Source organism: Ambystoma mexicanum, chromosome 6p, assembly GCF_040938575.1.
Source record: "Ambystoma mexicanum isolate Mex_15411 chromosome 6p, UKY_AmexF1_1, whole genome shotgun sequence".
In the NCBI taxonomy this organism is placed as follows: Eukaryota; Metazoa; Chordata; class Amphibia; order Caudata; family Ambystomatidae; genus Ambystoma; species Ambystoma mexicanum.
The window spans coordinates 1,250,842,848-1,250,865,552 of record NC_090935.1 but is presented as its reverse complement, the minus strand read 5'-3'; the positions used below and the strand labels follow the sequence as shown (position 1 = coordinate 1,250,865,552).

Sequence of the window (22,705 nt, the reverse complement as noted above, 5' to 3'; positions counted from 1 at the left end):
ACGCTTAAAACTCATGCTTCGAGTCAACAGTGCAGGGTTTGCGGATAATGCCTTGCTTCCAAAACACACCCTTCCATAACAACAAAAATACAAACCGTGTTGCCAAAGCACTACAGACATGCGGGTTCCCACAAGATGCTAGTCCTAGTTCAGCACAAAGCCCAAAGGGAGCAAATGTCAAATGAGTTTTGGTTATTTATTAAAACTATGAAACATGAATTCATAGTCTGAAGCCGCAACAGATGTGGTCCGGAGTAAAAGGGGCGACAGTCTTTTGGCAGCAGCAAAATCACCTTCAGCATTTCCGCTCTGGCCCGGCAACCGCTTCTACATGCTGAGCACATACATGTGCAGAGGTGGAAGTATAATGTAAATCATTCGTAGCCGTACCACTAGTTCTTTTCATTTTTACAGTGCATACTTTTAGCTCCTGAGCCAAATCTAGAATCTGCTCAGGCGGGACATTCAAGCCCTGCCAGAGACGCGCACAGTGGCACAGTTACCTTGAAAGTCTGTGATAGTTCAAGTGAGCAACACAAAGCACCCACTTTAAGATTGGTTTAGATCCGTGATGTCCACTATCTTGATATGCTAAACAATAACGGTTCTTTAAATCACTAATCAAATGTTTTCAACAACGTGCTGGAAGTTGTGACAACTTCTTTTATTACAGGTCTTAAATCACTGACAGTACCGTGGGGTTAACTAGATTTTTCAGGTTGGCATTATCGTGCATTCTGGGGCTTCTAGTTTACCATTAAGGAGGTGAAAATTAAAGCCACACTGATATTCTTTAGGATTAACATGTTGCTAAAAGGATTTATATGCCGTCATGTGGTGTTATTACTTGTGAGTAAACTCTATAAGACGTTATTACTGTAGACCTAGAAATCCAACTATTTGAGCCAAAGCTTGTGATCCTGTCCACCACCCCTCCCCTCCCCCCACTAGACACCCCCCGGCCACCCCACTCCTTTTTGGATGAAGCCAGAGTACTACTAGTTCCTGTTATCCACTCCCACCCCTGTGGGATGTAGATCATGACGTGACACACGGCGTATAGTCAGGTCGCCATCTTATGAAGTATCCAGGTACAAACGTGGTGTTGGGCATGCAGAATGGCAGCAGGTTACCCATAGCAGGGAAAACTTGGGAGATCTGTTAGAAGCAACATCAGCTTTAGAGAATCCAGGGTAAAATACAGGCTCAATACTTTTTTGCCACGCCCCTCCCCCGACAATGGAGGCGAGATTTGTAGGGGGAAAGTCTTTGCCTTATAACTGACTGATCGAGGGTATACAGACCCCTATTTGGGAGGCGGTCTAGTCTTATTCGATGGCACTATTACCTATACACTCACTTTAGAGATCTGATTAGCAACACATGTTGGGCCAGAAGCACTTTTGGTTCAGTTGTGTAATCTGGTGGAGAATTGTGCTGTTCTCTTTAACCAACACACATCGGTAGTCTCTGCAGTGGCCCAGAGCCCCGCTGTCAGGGAGTTTGTTACCTGCAGGCACCAGTTCCTGCCTCGACAATATGATATTGTTTTGAAGAGGGGCTGTGCCAACTTCCATGTACGAGGCGCACTTTTCGGTTTGTCCGAGTGCGGCCACAATGTCACCGCCCAACCCCCCGCTGTAACACTCAAGATGAATGACTCTTTCTGCCCCTCCCCCCCCAATCAAGCACCGAAGGACCCATAATTACTCCTTAGGACCATCTTTCTTCTAGCAGAGATCTTAAAGATGCAGTGATTTGAAAGTGATGGCTCATTACGTTTCCATGTTAAAGAAATGCAAAGGTGCATTTTTATTCTTAAGCACCAGTTAGATGCCCTGCCACAGGCCAATTAAAATATATCACAGAAACCCGTTTTAAACTAGATTCTTTTCAGATGTTAATTAACACAACAAAAACCTTTTCTTTTTGATAGAATGTAATTTTGTTATCACGATACATGAAATATGCATTTGTCAAACATTGAAACAAATATCCTTTTCACACATTGCCTTTTGTTGAGTCTAAGTCTTGAAAGTACATTTTCAAAACCCAAAGGCTATTTTTTGCCTTCTCTTGAAATACATTCTGGGATTTGTAGTCTCCTATTCAAAATGGGTGGGAATAATGCCACAATTGTACACTTTTGTATTTCTATAGGGATTTATTTGTGAAAGTGGCTTGGAATGTTTTGTGTACTTCGTTATAAAACAGTGTTGTTGAACTTTGGGTTGCAGAGGAGAAATGAGAGGGCAAGTGAGTTATGAATATTTGACCAGGATGTGGCAAAAAAGGTTGCAATCCTGTTTTCCTCCCTGGTTGTGGCCATGTGCTAAATTTCCAGGGCACATGTAGAGGTACGTGTGGGTGTACAGTCTGCCCACTTTTTTCAGAGGGCAGACACAAATTCCTTGCGTGTGTTTGAGGCCAGCAAGCGTGCTCGGGTTTTTGAAATATAGTTACAATAGCACTATAATGGGATACACATTTCATACAAGAATGGATCACCATATGCATTATTAATATTAGTGTGTATGGGCCCATATTACCAAATTACTGTGAATGCAAGCAGACGTCCAAGGCCAAACGATGATGTGTTATATACAATTTCACCCAACCTGTGTCGGTACTCATTTATCGACCTCAGAAGGATGAAGGGCTGAGTTGAGGTGTTTAAGAACAGACTAAATCAGTGACTCACTCCCTGAATTGTGCCTGAAATAAACATTTATGAGTCTAGCAATAATTGTATATAATTCCAGAAAGACAAATTATTTGTTATTCCTATTCTTTCTTATTTAAGGTCACTGCTTAAAGTGTTACACTTGCGGAAGCCCATTATTTATTTAAAAAATGTTTTAAAAAGAGGCCTGAACAAGTAAGCCAGTGACTCCAGAAACCAAGAGCCACATGACGCTGGCCAAAGTCCAGGAGCTTACATTTAAAAAAAAAATATGTACATCTTTTGTATTTTTTAGGGGTTGCAAGGGAGACCACTGGGGTAGCAAGGGAGGCAGTCCATGAGCACATGCCTGGTATTGGAATTTAGTTTTCATGGGAATTTTACACTATAGATTGTCGGGTTTAAAAGGTGGGTCCCTCATACTTGGCAAGCATAGTTATTGAAACCTCCTCTCAGGCTATTTTTCCAGGGTTGATTATTTTTTATCTTCTGCACTTTCTTCTAAGGGGAAGGTCAATTGAAAACCTGTGTATATTTCCCTTTAAGATACGTTCACTTACTGTGCATATATTCATGGGTTTCCCGGCTTTTGATTTCAGACATGGGGGCAAAAGTTCCTACACTGAGTAACGCAAAGAGCCATACCCATCTCCAAGTCATATTAGCAACTGTCCCCTAACCCACTGAGTTACATTTGCAACATTCCGCCATAGTATTGCATGCTTCTCATTTTGAAGTGCGCTGCATTTGATAATGTTGGAAGATGAATACTAACACGTCACCAAACCTGAACCTAGCAGGAGAGGAGACAGAAATTCTGCCACACTCTGAGATTTAGAGGAGCACAGCACATTTGTCACACCGTGCAAATACTTTGCAGAATCTCCACAGGGGCGACATGACACTCCTGCCCCGTTTGTCAAGGAGAACAGGAGCAACTGCACTCTCTGTACTCCGCTTGTATGCGTATATTATTCAGCCCCCTCTTTTTTTGTTGAAATTGAGACCTGTTCATTTTGTTAACATTTGAAGACCTGTAAAATTGCTTACGCTCGCTGCCTCAAGCCCTCCCAGGTAGATATAAAGCTGTATCGCACCATAAGGCTCTCCGCTTTATACACAAACTGCCCTGTCTTCCCCAGGCCCAAATCCTGCTCCTACAAGACTTCCTCGGAACCCGCTTGAAGCTCAGTTCTTTAGACAGTCAAAATGATGTTTATCTGTAGCTTCTGAAATAAAAGCATGTGGCTAATTTGGACAATATGGCTAAATATATACACATTTAAAATCAAAACTATTGGGAAACCTGCAAAAACAGCAGTTCGGTTCAGTTAGCAAAATACCACCACCATATTTCTCCAAAGCCTTCCACAGTTAGATGGTGTTTTCAAATCAAAGTTTCAAATATACCTTTTTCAAACAATAGTTCTACCAATTACAGATGCGTTCAAGTGCCTGAATTGCAGACTGGTCTCAAATTGCGGCTTCGCCACTTAAAAGCATTTGCCCGTGAGCACACACTTTGGTTATCTCACTGTGCCTCATCTGCCAAAATAAGAATTCTCTACAAAATATCCAGCTCACACTGTCTGCTGCTTCAAAAAAGCCTCACTCCCGATATTGCCACATAGGGAAATATTAACAGTAACAATTTGTATACTGGACGTCAGTGTATTTGTCTTTAGCCTTATACATGGCAAAGTGTTTATAATTTAACTTTCATTCTGCATTTGAGTATTAAATACTCCTTCTGTAATATCATTGATGTCAACATTCATGCAAATAAGGGGGTGGGTCCACACATCTTTTGCCACCCAGGGCCCTGAAAATCCTAGAGCTGGCCGGAACAACATACGAAAACCGCTTGCATAGGCAATGTGCTCCCTTCAGTCATCATGAACCCAAGACGCGATCATTATTTAAAGTACAACGTTTTACCCTTGAAATAAAACATGGTTAGCTGCTGGAGAAAGGCAAGGTTGCATCTTTACTGTAGACTTGCATTAAAAAAAATAAACCCGTGGTAGAATGTTATGTCTTCCTTTTCTCCTGTGTCATTATGTAGTGTAGTACCATGTTCAACTTGCGAGCGCATATACATTTGCTCGAAACAGGTCAGAACTTGGCCAGGAACAAGACAGCTGGCTCTGGCAAAGTTGGTCTTGCCAGAGGCTGTGTGTAGGCGCTCCGTGTGAAACAACCAGCCTCCCCTCCGCAACCAAGCACTATCCAAATGGTATTGGGGGGGGGGGATAGCTTGGTGAGGGGGGGGGATAGCTCACGAGGCAACGAGTTTGTCTTGGAAGCTGGACAACACAGCGCGCAACACAGGTTTGAATCCTGATCCCGCAGAAACCAATCTCTGGCATTAAGCGCGTTATAAAAGAATTATATACGTCGCTTGCGCCTTACAAAACATGAGTATTGTGACCATGGAAATTGTGCACTGCTCATTCCACGGACTTGCTCAGAAGGATTTCCCGCATTAATCACCATCCCAGACATATTTCAAATATAAAATATTGGTGTAATTCTTATGTTCCCAAAATCCTCTTGGCTTATGAAAACCACCACCACTCATATTTCCTGCAGGTGCCCCCAGATGCACTTTATTCCGTTCCTTGAAGAGATTGAATGCTTGACCTGTATTAAGACTCCGCCCTGGTCACTTCACTGACTATTCCCTCCAACCCCCTCTGCGCTGCGCGAAGGGGGCTCCACAATACATTTCAACCATTTCCAGAATAGGATGGAAATAACGTCGCTGTTCAGACTGGCTTGCATGTTATAAAGGCTCTAAAAAGGAGAGCAACTCCGTTCCAGGCTGTGGAATGAAGCAAGCAATAAGGCCACATGGTATCTGAAATACTAGTCCTACGACACGCAGGACTTATGAGGCCCGGGCGATAGTGGACGCAGAGCTCATAGCCAACAGTGAGGACTACAGAGACCGCCAAAAGGAAGTAGCTACCAGAGTATGTGGGCAAAATGCTGGGGGGCGGAAACGGTATCTCTGACAAGCAGCATAGTCTGGCCGAGAGGGAACACTGATGAGACGAGACCGCGAACAGTAGCAAGAAGAGAAGATCTACACAGAGAGGGAGGCGCACCCAGAAACAAGGAAGGGTTGGGATACAAGAGCACGTTTTGAGCGGGAGAACGCGTCTACAAAAAATCCTGGCGACACATGAAGCAGAGGTTCAAAGGTTCTGGAAAGAGACCAGAAGCGCCAAGCTAGGAAATGGTCCAAAACAAGATGAAGCAGAGCTCTGCCAAAGTTTGTCCTCTCAAAGATCTGCTGTGTCCAGGCAAACTACCAGGCGTGTCCTCAAGCCCAGCTCTCGCAGCCTTAATACCCAGAGGTTTCTAAGCGCAGACCCGGGGATTGAACCCGTGTTGCTCCCCGTCATACCGTGTCGTCTTGCTTCCCGGGCAAGCACGTTGCCCCCGAGCTATCCTCCAGAGACTTGCAATTTGCAGACCTTTTTTGTTGGAGTGATTATTAAGACTATAGAAAAGAGCAGAGTCCAACTTCCATTACGCGCTCAAAAAGGTTTCTGGTGGAAACACTTATGTTGCAAATGTGAAATTGTAGGCATTCTTCTATTCCCACAATGCTCTTTGCTTTTATGCAAATAGCCAGGCTTGGTTTCTGAGGAGATACTCTGTTGCACGACCTGATCTGGGGCTATGCCCCTTCGCCCCACCCTCAACCCCAAAGTAATCCCCAGCACTGAGCAGCATGAAAGAACAAAGATGGCAGAGACCTGATGGGAAGGCTGGACACACAAACTGCTAACTAGCTTGACAAAATGCAGCCTGAGAGAAAGCGCTGCCTTCTGCAACCTGTAGGAATAGTTCAGAAGCGACCTGAGACACAACATTAAGAACCTGAACTTTTAAGCAGGAGTTCAAGTGTACTAAAAAAGGTCGCGGAACTAGGTTTCCCTCTGCCCTGCCAACGTCATGCCCTAAGCAAGCTATTCAAATAAACTCAAGCAAGTTAGTGCATGCGGGATAGCTCAGCAACATGGGAGCCTGGAGTGTTCTGAGCAAGACTGAGGTTTCGAATCCCCAGTATATTGGGGGAGCAAAATCAAGAAGGTGCCATTCCTTACCGTCCAGGAATTGGGGTGCCCAGGGTTGTAAAAAGGGAGCGATGGCAAAAGTAGCATAAAATTGTACCCTTTCATACCCGCCCACATCAAGAGAAACTAGGAGGGCAAGAGGCCCTAGAATCAATGAGAAAATGATTGCACTGTGGCTACAACCGACACCAAAAAAAATGAGAGTACCTCACGACCAGAACATTCCTTATCAAGCTGCTGAGCCAAACTCTTGCTGCCTGCCATGTACAGAATACATATCGAGGACGGAACACGGCATCCGCGTTTCCCATTAAGTAGGAACCGGGCACAATTTTGAAATTCAACATACAACACATTAAACACCATAAAATAAAACCATAGCGGGTGTTCCGAGTTTTGAGGACAAACCCGTGCCACTGCGTCTTGCCCCGGAAAATATTCTATGCCATCGACCCCGTATACATTCGAAGCAAAAATAATAACGGGAATTAATCAAGCCAAAAGCAGGGTGCCGTGAGCTGGAAAAGCAGTGAACTTCCGGTCATGTGAGGAGACCGCATGCGACCCTAAATATTAGTACAGCAAACAGGCAGGCCATGTTCCCGAGCAAGGCCCTCAGTGACCCGTTCCCAAACAAGCTCGCACTGATTCCCTCCAGTAGCAGCACCCAGGGCGCGCACTCCCAATGTGACTACTTCCTTCATAATGTGGCCCAGAGCAGTCTTCGTGCAAACATACGGCTGCGGCACTTGGATAGGGAGCGCATATGTATTCCTTTGCGGAGGCGCATCTCTTGGCGTCGACTGCGTGGTTTCTTAGCCCTGTGCGCATGCGAGGAGTACAGCTCGGTGCTTTATAGCCCATAACATAGGCCTGAACCGAGTGCCAGGATAAAAGAACGAGCACTGCTGGCGAGGAGCCGCCGGTCTGGAGAATGCCCGGCTAGGCCTCTGTGTACATTCCATGAGCGGGAAGGCGCTTCTCAGAAACCCCTGTGTTTGTATTAAAGTGCAGGCTGTTTATACACAGCTCAAAAAGACTGGGATTCGTGGCTGCGTGCTACACATGCAAGACCAACAAATGTTTGCAAAGCATAGGCTGCAGCCCCTTAGAGCTCCACTTCTACTGCAGTGGCTGCCTTGCAGAGAAAACAAGACGACCTATGAAATCAACAACTGTAGACTCATTTAACCTGCATCCTCGAGCCAATGAGGTTCTACACTTCCGCATTTGCCGGAACAGATCCACAACACTGAACGGCATACCACAGTCCGACGTACTAAACAGTGCCATCTATGCAGTGTCATATTTAAAGCAAAGAGGCCCCCTGTGCAGGGCTTTCATAAGATGTGGTGAGGCCCGGGGCAAAACATTTCGTGAGGCCCCTTACAATTTTTTGCACTCGGCCAGCGGCGGCACATCCGCAAACAGGAGACTCGAGAAATCGACCCTGGAGTTTGTGTGCAGGATCCCAAATCTGGTTTATTACTACTTTCTCTGCTGAAGAAAGGTTCATGCCAGACTAACTTTTTAATCATATGAATAAATATATATAAAATGGCATGAGCTCTCCACTGAGCCACCTCCAATTCTCTGAGGGTCAGCCACTTTTGCAAGCAAAGAGTTGAGGGCAGATCTCTTTCTTTGGCTTGAGCCTCCCTCTGGAAACAGCCTCCCCGCCTCGCTGAAACTTGAGGAGAACCAGCTCCCGTTCCGGAAGCACCTCAAGACCTGTCTCTTTGCTTCTGCCTTCTCTCTTCCTCGCCCCTGCTGATCACCTGCCTGATCCATGCACTGGTCACCTGGTCAAGCTCTGAATTCGGGCCCAGGTCCCTGCCTGTCCTGTTGCAATCCTGCACTGCCTCTTGGCTCCCCTGCACTTGTGGTCTGTATCTGTAACCCTACAGTCCCCACTCTTGGTCTTATTCTCCACCCGTTGGCTGCACTTATGAGTACCCACACTTGCCACCCGTTGGCTGCACTCTTGTTTCTCCTTTGTTACTGCACTTCTGCATCCTACCCCACCCTCGGCACTTCTCCCCTCCCCCCTTCCCTGATATGATATATGATATGGCATTTGTAACGCGCCTATACACAAGTGTTTCAAGGCGCGACGAGGCGGGGGGGACAAGGGAAGACAGATAACGATCCTACTAGGCCAATTGTCATTCAGATCTCGCAAGTGAAAGGGTAGAGGGGAATGGGAAAAGTGCAAGGGGAAGGGGAGAGGGGAAAGTGCAGTACATGGTTAGTAGAATACAAGATAAATAATGGGGCCAGCTGGTGGCAAGTGCAATGTAAGTGCCGGGAGAAGGGGCTGTAGGAAACAGACAGTCCCGTAGTGCAGGTAGGCAGTGCAGGGAAGAGTGGCTGGGCCAAGGACCGAGATCAGTGTGTGGCCCAGTTGCAGATTCAGTGCAGGTTCAGTGATTTTAGTAGGGGAGAGAGGGAGAGAGGGAGAGAAAGCAGAGGCAAAGAGGAAGGTTTTGAGGCGCTTCCGGAACCGGAGATGGTTCTCCTCAAGTTTCAGGGAGGCAGGAAGGCTGTTCCAGAGGGAGACCCCTGCTGCGGAGAGAGATCTACCCTGCTCTTGCGCGATCTGCATGACACAAAGCCTAGTAAGATCTGTTTTGTCCCACTCTTTTGTTTCTCCCTCCTTGCCTTGTCGCGCCTAGAAACACTTGTTTACAGGCACGTTATAAATGCCATATCATTAAGGAGCACCCTGCCCCTGTGTGCGCATTAAAACACACATCATACACAGTGACAAATGATGTACAGTGGAGGCTGGTATATTTCAGAAGTTAAGAGGCTTAAATGTTTGTGCAAATTAGGCAGGATCAACAGAGCACAGTGAGGGAGCCCAAACCAAACAAGGGTTGCTTGAGGGGGGTTCTCACTCCCAAGAAAATGTTTGAAACATTGGGTTAAAAGTATGCATTTTACAGCACTTTCTTTGCAAAATTGGGTAGATATCCACACAGTTTGCAATTGGTTTTGTATGGAAGCACATGGAAATTCCCAATAGTTGCAAATCACAAATTGTGCATAGGAACATTTTCCAATACATTTCATGCCGCCATTCCACGCGAGATAGTCTAGTATAAAAATATATTCATGCTGGTTGTTCTAATTATGTCGATGCAGGCTGCATCAATATATGCCATTATTACCATGTACGGACTCCCAGCCAGTAAAAATGCCATGCCACAGAAAGTATATCCAGGCTGACTGTGTACCATAAGTGTTAATATTAGCTAGATTGGCCTACATTCAATGTGGGCCAAGTAGTATGTTTGCTTTAACCTTGATGCATTGTCCTGTGCATCAAGGGAAAAGCAAAAAGAGCACTGGCAATGCTAATAGTTTGAACATTTGTGTAGGCATGGGAAAGTCACTTCTGTATTGATATTAGCTGGCCATTGATAGTGCCAGTGCAAAATGGTTTGAGTACCTGAGCAGCTAATAGCAGCGCCTGGTAAATGCCTAATGCTTATTTTTAAAAGAAGTTCAGCGAAAGACACGCAGGGTGTTTTTAAATTGAGTGGCCAAAGGCAGACCTGATTAAGATATTTTTATTACACCAGTTACGTGTTTACAACTCCAATGAAGTCATGAACTCTCAGAAGACTCCTTTGAGGAAACACTTGCAGGCACATTGAGCACAACGTTTGATGGCAAGGCATGTTTAAAGCTAGCTCAAAGAGTTCCAGTGAGGATGTGTTTTGGGTGGGGAGGGCAGGAACTGGGTGAGCATTGCCATAGGGATTTGCATGGCCATGAGAATTCATATCACTGTTAGCACCTGCATTCATATCCATACATTTTTAGGTAATTGAAATTGTGATGTGGGGTTAGCACTTGCATGCTAGGGGAGTGATTAGAAGGGAAGTGGTTACATGAGACATCTCATTCTCACAGCAGTCTTTAAGTGTGACGTTTCAGAAATGAAGGCAAGAGGTAGCTGCTTGTAACATTGAAGCTTCACCAGAAAAGTCTCATTTGAAATGTGGAAAGATGTTAGGCGCCCCACACAAGGAAGTTTGCCCCTTCCTCACAGCCTCTGACGTTAGCGCCTCTCCCAACATTTGAAGTATTAGTCCCCTTTCCCCCCTGACATTTTAGCCTAAGTGCACATCTGATGCCATGAACCCACCCCTTAATGAAGTGGCCCCCAGGGCGGCTACATTTAGGGGTCGTGCTGAACACACTCACAAAAAACATTTTCACTCATACATTCATCCACCAGTTACACAACTCCATACATGCATGTATACATAAAACCAAACACAGCATTGACACAAACACCAACATGCATGCATGCATTCATTCATACATCTATACATACTTAATACACATACACTTTTAATTTAAAATAAAAACCACTTAGCTTACCTCCATGCACCCTTAAAAAGCATCCATGGAGCCGACACAGACATGCTGCCTAACAAGAGAGAATGCCTCTCCTATCAGTCAGCGTGATCTTGCTGACATCATGAACACACTGGCTGACAGGAGAGGAGTCCTCTCCCGTCAGTCAGTGTGGTCATGCTGAGCATCGTGAACACACTGACAGACCAGAGTGAACTCCTTTCCCATCAGTCAGCGTGGTCACGCTGGGCAACGTGGTCACGCTGAGCAACGTGGTCACGCTGACAAGAGGATTCCTCTTGTCATTCAGCATGCCCACGTTGTCGGCTGAATGACGGGAGGCAGCAGAGCTCACTTCTGAGCCCTGCGGTCTCCCATTATTTTGCTGTTAGTTGCAGAGCCAAACGGCTTCGCAACAAACAGCAAAATCATTGCAGGGGCAGCACAGTCCCCCGTGTGCATAAAAGGACACGGGTGGACTGTGCTGCCTTCTACTTAGGAGAGGGTTTCCGCAAGGCCCCCCACAAGCGCGAGGCCCGGGGCAGTTTGCCCCCTCCGCACCATCCTCGTGACGGCCCTGCCCCTGCGCCAGATTGACAGAGGGGTTCCAGGGGGGCGGGGCATGGACGTTGAGCTTCGGAGTAGGCAGAGATGCACAATGATGAACTTTACGGACAAATGGTACATGCTTTTTCAAGTTTGTTTTTGTGTGTGCAGTTTTCTGTGTTTAGGGGTCTGACTGGTGGGATAAAGCTGGGCCACCTCCCAGGTTTTGCTATCAGTGGTGGAAATATTGAAGAATCGAGCCTGCAGCGAATGTTGATATTATAGGTTTCAAGTCAATGGGCAAGAACATGACCAATGGAAAAGGCCATCGGATCCATTTTATGCATAGCCTAGCCTTCGGACCCCACACGCTTGAAGTGGCACTGAACACCACAGACTTGAAGTTGCAGGACAGTCCCAATTTCATGGGCCGTGTCCGCCCACACAGCCTGCGCGGGACAGGAACACATTCCGACTTTACTCCTCTAAAGCAGGATCAGCTATCTAAAGCCTTCCCACCTCACACTTTCCGTGTAACAGTTAAAAACGCAGGTAAGCACAGTACCTTTCCCACTGCTCTTGCAGCAGAGTCAGGTTCAGCTCTGTGCCAACAAAGCATTTTAATAAACTGATCAGAGCTGGATGACCCGGGGGTGTTTGGGGGAAGGGCTATGTTCCTAGAATACATGGGAGGGGAGTATAATTGAGCATTCTTTGTAAAATAATGTTCGAGAAAATGACCTTGTATTGCATTTTATTTTCACTCTGAATACGTTTTTTTACAACTAAATGAGACGGTTTTAGGTCCACATACTGCAATGCTGTATTTGGGATGGTGACAATGAAGCCACACATTTCTTTTTGCTGGATTTAGTTCCAACACCGTGTACAGAATGTCAGACTGGCTTCTTCCGTGATGTGTACTTTTCCAAGGCATTTCAAGAAAACGATTTAATTTCTGGCAACCCAATCATTAAAAAATACTTCTATGAACTATCACTGGGAAAATATGTGGTCAAGTTCTTAGCTCACAGCCTGGGTCCAAATACTGATTTCACCCCTTAAAACTAAATGTGGGAACCTGGGAAAATAATTTTGTCTATGCTGGCATTGGAAGTCTATAAAAGTGATCAAATGTGCATCTTTTGCTGTGAAAAAACAACCCTTCTGGTTTAATGAACTAGACAGTTGTTGCACAGTAATAATAGTGACCATTCATACACTGCACATCACATTCTTTCTTGGCGCACACATGCAAACTTCTTCATGTCGCTACCAGTGAGGCCCCAGAGCATTGAAGGCTGATGTCACGGCTTTTAATGTTACTTTTTGTGGTGTTGTGCCTGATCAGGTCAATCCAGATCATGGAAATTCGGGGGCCTGCATATCTTTTGCTGAACAGGGCCTTAAAAATCCCAGGACAGACAGGAAGAGAAATCAAACATGTCAGTGCATTGTATGCCGAACAGCCCTACAGTGTTTTGTTGCGTTATTTTGTTCTGTTGTGTATGCGTTAAAAGGCCTTTTGAAGTAGTATTAGCATTAAAGTGGAATGGTTGAGGGAAGCACTATATTGAACCGTGTACGCCACAACTGCTTCCAATTTGCCATTTTGTAAAGTTGGGCGGCAAGTGTGTTGGGGTGGCGGCGTGATAACAAGCAAATTCCCCCAAGCACCCCAAGTTCTGGGAACGTGAGGTGGAAGGGTGCAGCATGGGACAGAAAAGCCGGGGAGGAGCGTGCTTACTGGAATACGACGGCAAGAAAGCCCATGTTTCATGCGGAAGTTAGATTTCACCTTCGATTAGCATCACTTTGACATAATGTGAAAACCCCATTTAAGACCGACTTATCCTTTCCTACAATGGCACCACTTGTCTGAGCTGGCCTAGTCCCTGCGCTTGCCGACCCTCCACAGACATTTGATGGACAGCAGAAACAGCCTTCAATGTCCAAAGTTTGAAATTGGACTTTAAACAGGAAGAATAGTAATTGGCTGCGAAGGAACAATTTTGCGGCCGCCTGTCGGACACAATATCAGAAAAATGAACTTGCATGGAGTTAAGTCACACAGTGGGCCCTGCACCTCTGGTTATTCAGTAACCAGGATGCTGAACTCCAGATGTACTTACTGCCTTACACTACAGCATTTTGGGGCTTCGCTGGCCATACTACACAAGAGTCAATTCGCCTTTAAGATGGCACATCGAGTTAAGCAATCGTCGCGGAAACCTGCAGTCCAAAGTGGACAAATCGAGTACCACTCAATTAGTCCAACGCCTGGCTAGTCACATGCGCCAAGAAACACATCTGTTGACCATGCATCCTATATAAATCGTACATAATATTAAATATTAATGCGCTACTAGAATGTGCTCAGACTGTTCTTTTCCGCACTAAAACTCAACCCTTTTAATATTTGTCCCCGTCCCATCCCGACCATGACAGCTGGGAAGAAAACCCTAGAAACACGAAGCTGGGCTGCCAAGGCAAGGTGCTTTCCAGTCTGTCGCCGCTTCGGCAAAACCCCAATGCTACGTGAAGGCATCAACTGCAAGGCTTGCAACTGCAGGCCAAGGTTTGCCTCGGACCGCAAAAATGCACACAAAGGAGAGAGAACTTCAACATGTATTCAACTGAACCAGAAGGAGAGGTTTTTACAATTCTTAAAAGCAAAAAGGTCAACGAATGCACCCTTTTCCCCTTAGAAATGACAGCCGGCCGCCCAGTGGCCACTACACCAACGCCGACGATACGTGGCAAAGGAACCATTCCCAAACTGGGTGGAATCCTTTTCATTGAAGCCTTAGCATGGTGCCACTTGGATGGCTCATGCAGCCTAGATGTTCAGAAGCGGCTTTACTTGCCAGTCGCCACCATTCTTTCCATTGCACTACCCCCGGCAGATGGGTGCCATGCCAGAATGGTGCATGTTCTACAGGAACTATGTGGGAACTGCCATATCTTGCCCACGGATCACTGGACGGATACGACTCTCGAATACGAGGCAATCAGGCCACATGTTCGAGACAGAGATAATCCTAGAAAGATGCACGATAGTCAATCAACACGGCGATGATCCTAATGCTTTCAAATAAAGGGCAGCCAAAGCAGACACTCTTGGTTTGGCTTCCAGTAAGCCTTCTGAACATAATTGACCAAACTGGTTGGAAAAGCACGGAGGGAAGAAGTAGGAGGAGGAATACCCCTGTTGTGGTCAGACAGATAATCCTGGTCTATGCGTAATTGAAGCACTCGCAGACCACTGGAAATTAAACTTTGATTGCTGCCTCACCGGAGTGCAATTCCTTCCATTTCTGTGTTCTGGTTATTTAGTAGGGCACCCAGGAGAGCCGAAGGGTATCTTCAAGAAAGCATCCTGTGGAGTCGCTGAAGCGGCCATTTTGGAAAGGCGAAGTAGTGCTGGAGCTGGGGCCACAGTTGGCAGATGTTGCAGCTCAGAAGCTAGGTGAAGCAGATCATGCCCAGCAGGGGTTGTCTGCGCCAGACTACATTTGGGCTCTTTGGGTTAGTTCTTTCCCTTTGGGTAGCAAATACAAGCCTGGGGCTCGTCGGTCTCTGTGCTCTCGGTATCCAGCGCTTTTGCCTTCTCAGGCTAGTTCTGCACATGGACTGGTCATCAAGGCTTCCTGGTAGCAGGCTATGCTGCAAGGGCTTGGGGCTTAACTGTGTTGGCATCGTCTGTGCTAAGGCACTCATGCCAAGTTCAACAAGGTAAGGATGTAGACTTTTGGGGGGTATGAGAGATGGGGGTCTGAGTGGATAACCTGCTTCCCACTCACAGAAAGATATGCTTAACATTTTGGTGGTCACCCATTCACAAAGGAGCAGCCATATTCAACTGTTACTGGCATCGTTGCAGGGTCCGTCAAGCTTGGATCCAGGCTTGAATCCCCAGAACCCGTTCACAAAACCGGTCAAATCTGGTTCATGCAACTGCAGCTTTCACTCTTAGAGGGAGCACAGTGGCCATGACTATAGAATGCCACAACTTTACCCAATCGCTTCCTCATAGCAACAGTACCTGGCTGTTGCACTCTGTAGAGAACTTACAAAACCGTTCCCAGTAGGGACATTGCTTCTCACAGGGTGCTCTTTTTTAAAACCATAGTAGTCTTAGGCACTTTGAGGATAAAAAATCAGTATTCAGGTCACCAATTGCACCTTTGGTGAGTGATGACGAAGGCAATGTTTTATACCAGCAAGAGGGGTACTGTTGATTTTCCAGGGGGGGTCGGGGTGGAACAAAAACCATCTGGCATGCGTTTCTTGAACCACATAGCACAACTCGTGTCTAGAAATGATTCCGTCATGTAGTAAAGCCCAACATCTGCAAATGGTATCTTACGAGATGCTCAATTTGTTTCGCAATGCCAAACTGAAATATCCTTATGCAAAGCTATATGTACGCTTTGAAGCGTTGCAACCCTGTACTGGAATCCCAGGTCTCTGCAAGCACTGCACATCCACCTCACCCATAGGACTAGGACGGCGGACACTGCCGGTGAGCACTCTACGAACACCACTCAACGTAACTAATCAGCAATATTCCACTGCCAATTGGTCACATCGTAGCAGACCCAGCAGGCGCATCCCGTCAACGATACCAACCAAGAGTATCAATTTCCACTTCTTATTGATGCCATCATCTCCCTGGAAGCACAAAGTAGACAGCAATGTCCCAAAAATAAACAAAAAACTGCCATTGCAGCTAGGTAAGCATTTGAGCACCTTACCATAGACTGTTCAGAGGTGTACTGTATTCTTAACGTGTCCATGGCTCGGATCATGGACTGCATGGAGGTAAATATGTTTTGGAAGACCAGCTTTGTGAAGCCTCGCCGGTCTTCATCCGTGTAGCCAGATCCATGGATAATCCTCATCTGTTTAATGAAGGTGCTTTTCCCGCTCTCTCCAGTGCCTGCAGAAAAGGACAGAATAGAACAGAAGGTCAGGCAAACGCACCAGCAGCACTGGGGTCACAATTCACCAATTTATTGCCAGTTACCACCAGCACGAGGACGCTCTCACCCCATGTCAAAAACAAGATCCATGCAGTTTATTTCCATTTTTCAGAATACACCTTGCAGCCGAAGGGCCGCTCACAACATTTGAACAATTGTGCATGATGCCGGAAGAAGGGGCCAATGGCGTTGTGCAAGCTATCCACCAAAATAGGAGTGGGAAAGGGAAGAGAAAGGGGGCGAGGGAGGAAAGAGGGGGCGAGGGAGGAAAGAGGGGGCGAGGGAGGAAAGAGGGGGCGAGGGAGGAAAGAGGGGGCGAGGGAGGAAAGAGGGGGCGAGGGAGGAAAGAGGGGGCGAGGGAGGAAAGAGGGGGCGAGGGAGGAAAGAGAGGGCGAGGGAGGAAAGAGAGGGCGAGGGAGGAAAGAGAGGGCGAGGGAGGAAAGAGAGGGCGAGGGAGGAAAGAGAGGGCGAGGGAGGAAAGAGAGGGCGAGGGAGGAAAGAGAGGGCGAGGGGTAGGAGAGAGGGGCGAGGGGTAGGAGAGAGGGGCGAGGGGTAGGAGAGAGGGGCGAGGGGTAGGCGAGAGGGGCGAGGGGTAGGAGAGAGGGGCGAGGGGTAGGAGAGAGGGGCGAGGGGTAGGAGAGAGGGGCGAGGGGTAGGAGAGAGGGGCGAGGGGTAGGAGAGAGGGGCGAGGGGTAGGAGAGAGGGGCGAGGGGTAGGAGAGAGGGGCGAGGGGTAGGAGAGAGGGGCGAGGGGTAGGAGAGGGGCGAGGGGTAGGAGAGGGGCGAGGGGTAGGAGAGGGGGTGAGGGGGGGTAGGAGAGGGGGGCGAGGGGGGGTAGGAGAGGGGGGCGAGGGGGGGTAGGAGAGGGGGGCGAGGGGTAGGAGAGGGGGGCGAGGGGTAGGAGAGGGGGGCGAGGGGTAGGAGAGGGGGGCGAGGGGTAGGAGAGGGGGGCGAGGGGTAGGAGAGGGGGGCGAGGGGTAGGAGAGGGGGCGAGGGGTAGGAGAGGGGGCGAGGGGTAGGAGAGGGGGCGAGGGGTAGGAGAGGGGGCGAGGGGTAGGAGAGGGGGCGAGGGGTAGGAGAGGGGGCGAGGGGTAGGAGAGGGGGGCGAGGGGTAGGAGAGAGGGGCGAGGGGTAGGAGAGAGGGGCGAGGGGTAGGAGAGAGGGGCGAGGGGTAGGAGAGAGGGGCGAGGGGTAGGAGAGAGGGGCGAGGGGTAGGAGAGAGGGGCGAGGGGTAGGAGAGAGGGGCGAGGGGTAGGAGAGAGGGGCGAGGGGTAGGAGAGAGGGGCGAGGGGTAGGAGAGAGGGGCGAGGGGTAGGAGAGAGGGGCGAGGGGTAGGAGAGAGGGGCGAGGGGTAGGAGAGAGGGGCGAGGGGTAGGAGAGAGGGGCGAGGGGTAGGAGAGAGGGGCGAGGGGTAGGAGAGAGGGGCAAGAGGTAGGAGAGAGGGGCAAGAGGTAGGAGAGAGGGGCAAGAGGGGGTGAGAGAGGGATAAGGGGAGACAGGGGGGAAGAGAAGAGGGGAAAAGAAGAGGGGGCAGAAAGAGGGGGAGAGGAAGGAGAGAGTAAAAGTGAGAAAGAACAAGAAATTGAGTTCTCCTGCATGGGAGGGCCCCCCACAGCATTTGGAGGGATGCAGTAGGGCAGTGATGGAAGACGGAATGGGTACGCATGCCTGAGGGTAAAAGGAGGAGGATCAGGGAGAAAGCAGATCCATGTGCACACTGCAGCAATAAGTTATGGGCCATGCGCCCTTCTGCACCTCAAGTGCAGAAAGTTGACCCCTCTGCAAATGAGAAAGTGCGTACAAAGTGAAACTACATCATTTGTCTGAGTAAGGCGAGTCTATGGGACAACGCACTAGAGACATCTTTAAGTTCACTCCTGAGGTTACGAAAAAACTGCAGCATGCGGACTAATTTTCCAGCGTGCATTCTGAGTAATCTATTCCAAAATTGTAAAATACAGTACCATGGCAAAAAGTATATAACAGGGTTCCTAATAGCTGGAAGCTATTTAGTTTCTCTTCAGCCAATGACAGCCTAGTTAGCTTGAAACCAACAACTACCAGGAGCCACTTTTGTCTCCTCGGGAAACCTGTGCCATACAAACATGGACATGTGACATTAATGAGTTTTTAAGAATTTTAATAATGAAGAATTAGGACACATTAAAACAATGGATCATACATAAAATGGACAAAAAGTTAAAATGTGCCTCTTGTGTAGAAGTTAGATTCACTACGTGTTGGGTACTGGCTCCTGGTTCCCCCCATCAGTAGCTCCTCTCTACTCGGTAATGCCCGACACCCAGGATCTTGTTTTAGCTCCTGCTCATTGAATCCTCATGTCAAACCCTGTATTAGATATCCCAAACTATTCTGTTCCCTTTATCGCCGGATCACAGGAACGTGGTGCACTGAAATGGAGTGGGGTGAGTGCTGTCACCTTCATCTAGCATCCTTCCAGAAAAGCAGATTCCTGCACTCGTCCAAGCAGCCCTCAATGGTGGTCACTGACTGCCTCTCGGTGGCTGAAGAACCGGAAGCCGTCATGAAGAGGATAGAGCTCAATGCGCAAGCTATATTTTTACCGAGCGGGATACGACCACTGCATCACAGTGCAGAAGGGAACTGTAATTGAGAGCAAACGGCAAATCTGCCAGAAAAAGGTCTTCGACCGGCTAATATCCAAATGCACATTTTAATGGACCTACTGAACATTCTTTTGCCAAATAATGGATCGGATGTCTGCGTGTGCATGACCATCGAAATTAAGATTGGGCAAACAAGAGCTAAAAAGCAGCTCCTAGGTATACAGCCACAATCGGGGACCAGGAGCTCCCACTGTGGAATCCGGAGTACATAGATAGCATTCCACTAATCTAACTTCGATATAAGACTCAAACATCATTGTATTCCTTATTTATGACCCCTCTTATGTTTTAAATGCCACAGGTGTGTCCTCATTTTTGTTCTAGATTGCCCCCATTTCAAGTAGGTGTGTTCGTTTGGCATCAGTTGGCCTGGGGAGCCAAAAGTTGGTGTCAAGCTAACCAGGTTCTCCTAGGCTACAAGCAGGAGCTAATTAGCTCGCAGTTCCCACAATTCCGAAGCCTGCATGTCATCCACGAATTTCAATTTACTTTCATGTACAGTACTTTGGAGGCCAACCAAGGTTAGACCCCGCTAGAACATCTAAAATGTTACAATAAAGCCAATTAAAAGACAGGAACATTTCTCCCATCATTGGGGTGTCCAAAGCTGGTTGTGATATGTGTCAGAGTAATGCGCATCGTCTGATGGGCCTCAATGTAACCACTGCCCACTTTGTGGGTATTGGGAGTATTGAAGAAAGTAAAACATTTAACAGGACTATGTGTCTTTGGATTCCTAAAAGTATATGAACGATTGAGATTACAACAGTATAGCCAGCGGTACAATGTCCCATGGAATGTAAGGTCTAAAACCGGAGTGTTCTAGCAGACCTGGATCTGCTGTGGAGCAGATGTCCCCTTCATTGTGCCTGAATCTTTGACGTAAATCACAAAAGTTAAACTAACAAGTACTCAGGTTCCCAACTGAGCAACCAGAAGGTTTCCTCAGATTTATAATATTGGTTGAGCAGCTGGAGGATCAGGCGCTCCAGGGTGCCTTGCCGCCCAGGTTTGTACAGCAACACTCGTTCTCTAGCTCATTATGCTTGCAAACATACTATGAACACTTCTACAAAACGAAGTCAGGCAGCAACAACTGTATGCCTGAATGGTGAAGAGCATCTACCCGTCTGTTACCAGGCTGTAGACGTAGGTGGTGCAACCATAACAGAGGCCTAATTACATCAGCCCTTGAAACCATGATTGATGTGGCTGCACTAAAGCAAAGCGCGGTGGTTCGTATTCCGCAGACCACACTGGAGTTCATAAACCTCAACCTTCTTCACTATAGATGGGAAGGAATATATACACTGCATCAGCCCAAACCTTCCAAGAGTGGCAGCCAAGCAAGGCAGCCATTTCAGACTTTCGCTCCAATACATTATTCTAATCGTCGGATTGGAAGATTCCAACGGAAGCTTTTGGGGAGGCAGCGCCTTTCTGCTAGAAATACTTCAGGGAACAAATAGGAAAAGGATTCCGGGAGGTGCAGTCCCAGGGACTGTGGCATTCCTTTTCGAAATGTATTCCGCAAGGGTCAGGGCTACTTTGATTAAAGCCCCTTCTCAACAGCTCCACTCAAGGCTCCAGATAAGATTTTTAAGTGGCGTATTTTACTACTTTTCTTTTTAAGCCAAGAATGAAAGGATTCTTTTAGGGTGTAAAAATAAAATTCCCTACCCTAATGGGTGCATTTTTTAGAAATGTAATTGAAATAAAACGAGTATCCTTCTTTGGAATCCATACCATTTGTACCCCAAGTGTATTCGGGTGACAGTGCAACCATTCGTGGTCCTTCCCATGACAGTTCGGCATGGTTGAAAGCGCAGATTCATGAGCATGTCCTTTTCCGGGTAGAACCGTGGCTGGTAAACCACTTCTCTACAGGCGTGCTTCCACTCAAAGGTAAAACTCAGAAAAGCGCTCCTTCGGTCTCCCTAGCAATGGCCCAATTTTGACATTGAACCAATTCACGGACATTGAATCAAAACACGTTTTTTGTTTGCTTTACCGTAAAATCTCAATTTTCTTTGGGCACCTGCCTTGAAAACCTGACTCTGGTGAATGATCGTTCATAACAAGACCACTTCTCTTCCACCACTGGCACAGCTATCCGTTTAAGGGCGATCGGCCACATCAAAAACAGCACTAAAATGTGAACACTACCCTTTCCTCATTCAACAATCGACGATCTCAACCAAGGACCACATCTGTGGCTAATAACCTTTCTGAAATGGCATGTGGACCAATCCTCAACTAATAGGACTAGTTTTGATAATTAAACAAAATTTACTCCAACTGAAAAACGATTCCAAAAAGATTCCTACTGAATAGCAAAAAATTGCATTTATTAACTGAGAAAATGCTTCCCAATTGCATCTGCAGATGAAGGCGGCTACTAAGACCAGGCTCATGCGCACAAAGTAAAGCAAAAAGGAACATTCAAGCTGATAATAACCTAATGGAAAAGTGCAAATATAAAAAAAAAAACTAAAACACGATAGAGGGAGCGTCACTTTAACAGCATATTTCTTTGAAATTAAAGTTCTGCTTTTTCGATGCAATACTTTTCAATGCAATATATTTGGAGTAATGTACAAAGGTGACACGCGAAAGAAGCAACTCAATAGAAAACGGCAGGAGGGACAGACCATACAAACTATAAAACACGTGAAGCAAACAGAAATCAAACCAATTGCCATGTTCCAAAACCAACTAAAAATATTCCATATTCTACTGCACAAACTTGCTTATCAATTAGATTAGTCTGCTAGCGTCATTAAATTGGCATTGGCCCACTGTGAGCAATTTGACTATTTGCATGGTGGCCGTGCGCTTGCCTGGGCTTTTCAAGTTTGAAATGAAATTCAATGATGGTAGATCAACCTCCGGAAAATGTTTGGGGCTAATCCGACAAGCGCTGTTCCCCCCCCCCCCCACTGTGTCATATTTAGTTGGAGTATGCCAGCCAATATGACAGGCAAAACCTTCCTCCTGCCATGGTCAATCTAATTAACTAGATGGCAGCTTCACATACTAATCAGAGTTAATTCAAGCAGGTCCACGGGAGGCCTGGTCGCAAGGCTAACAAAAAGTCAGGCAATCCGCAATAACCTTTGATATACACTGTCAACCTGAAGCCAGCTCCCGCCGCTCCGTATCAAGGGTAGTAACCAGTCACGTATGAGACTAAGTATTTACCAGTAGTCATCTGACCCCATTTAGAAGGTACGAATATGTGGTTTGGTGGCGACCAAAAGTCTGGTCTCGCCGTAGCTTCAAGGGAGTCCTGCCCCTTTAAACAGGAACCACAGAGCTCAATTAACCAGAGAGACCCTTTGGTCCACAAAAGGCATGAAGATGGGTGGGAGTTGGTATCACATGT

At 47.0% G+C, this 22,705-nt stretch overlaps 1 protein-coding gene across 1 annotated transcript in view; it reads right to left on the bottom strand.

The window, feature by feature from the left end:
* The window catches only part of LOC138510338 (guanine nucleotide-binding protein subunit alpha-14), an 879,850-nt gene that overhangs the window by 500,410 nt on the left and 356,735 nt on the right, over positions 1 to 22,705 (bottom strand). The window contains exon 2 of the mRNA XM_069625903.1: positions 16,446 to 16,630. Within this exon, the coding sequence (XP_069482004.1) occupies positions 16,446 to 16,630 (185 nt within the window). The remainder of the gene's footprint in view (positions 1 to 16,445; positions 16,631 to 22,705) is intronic.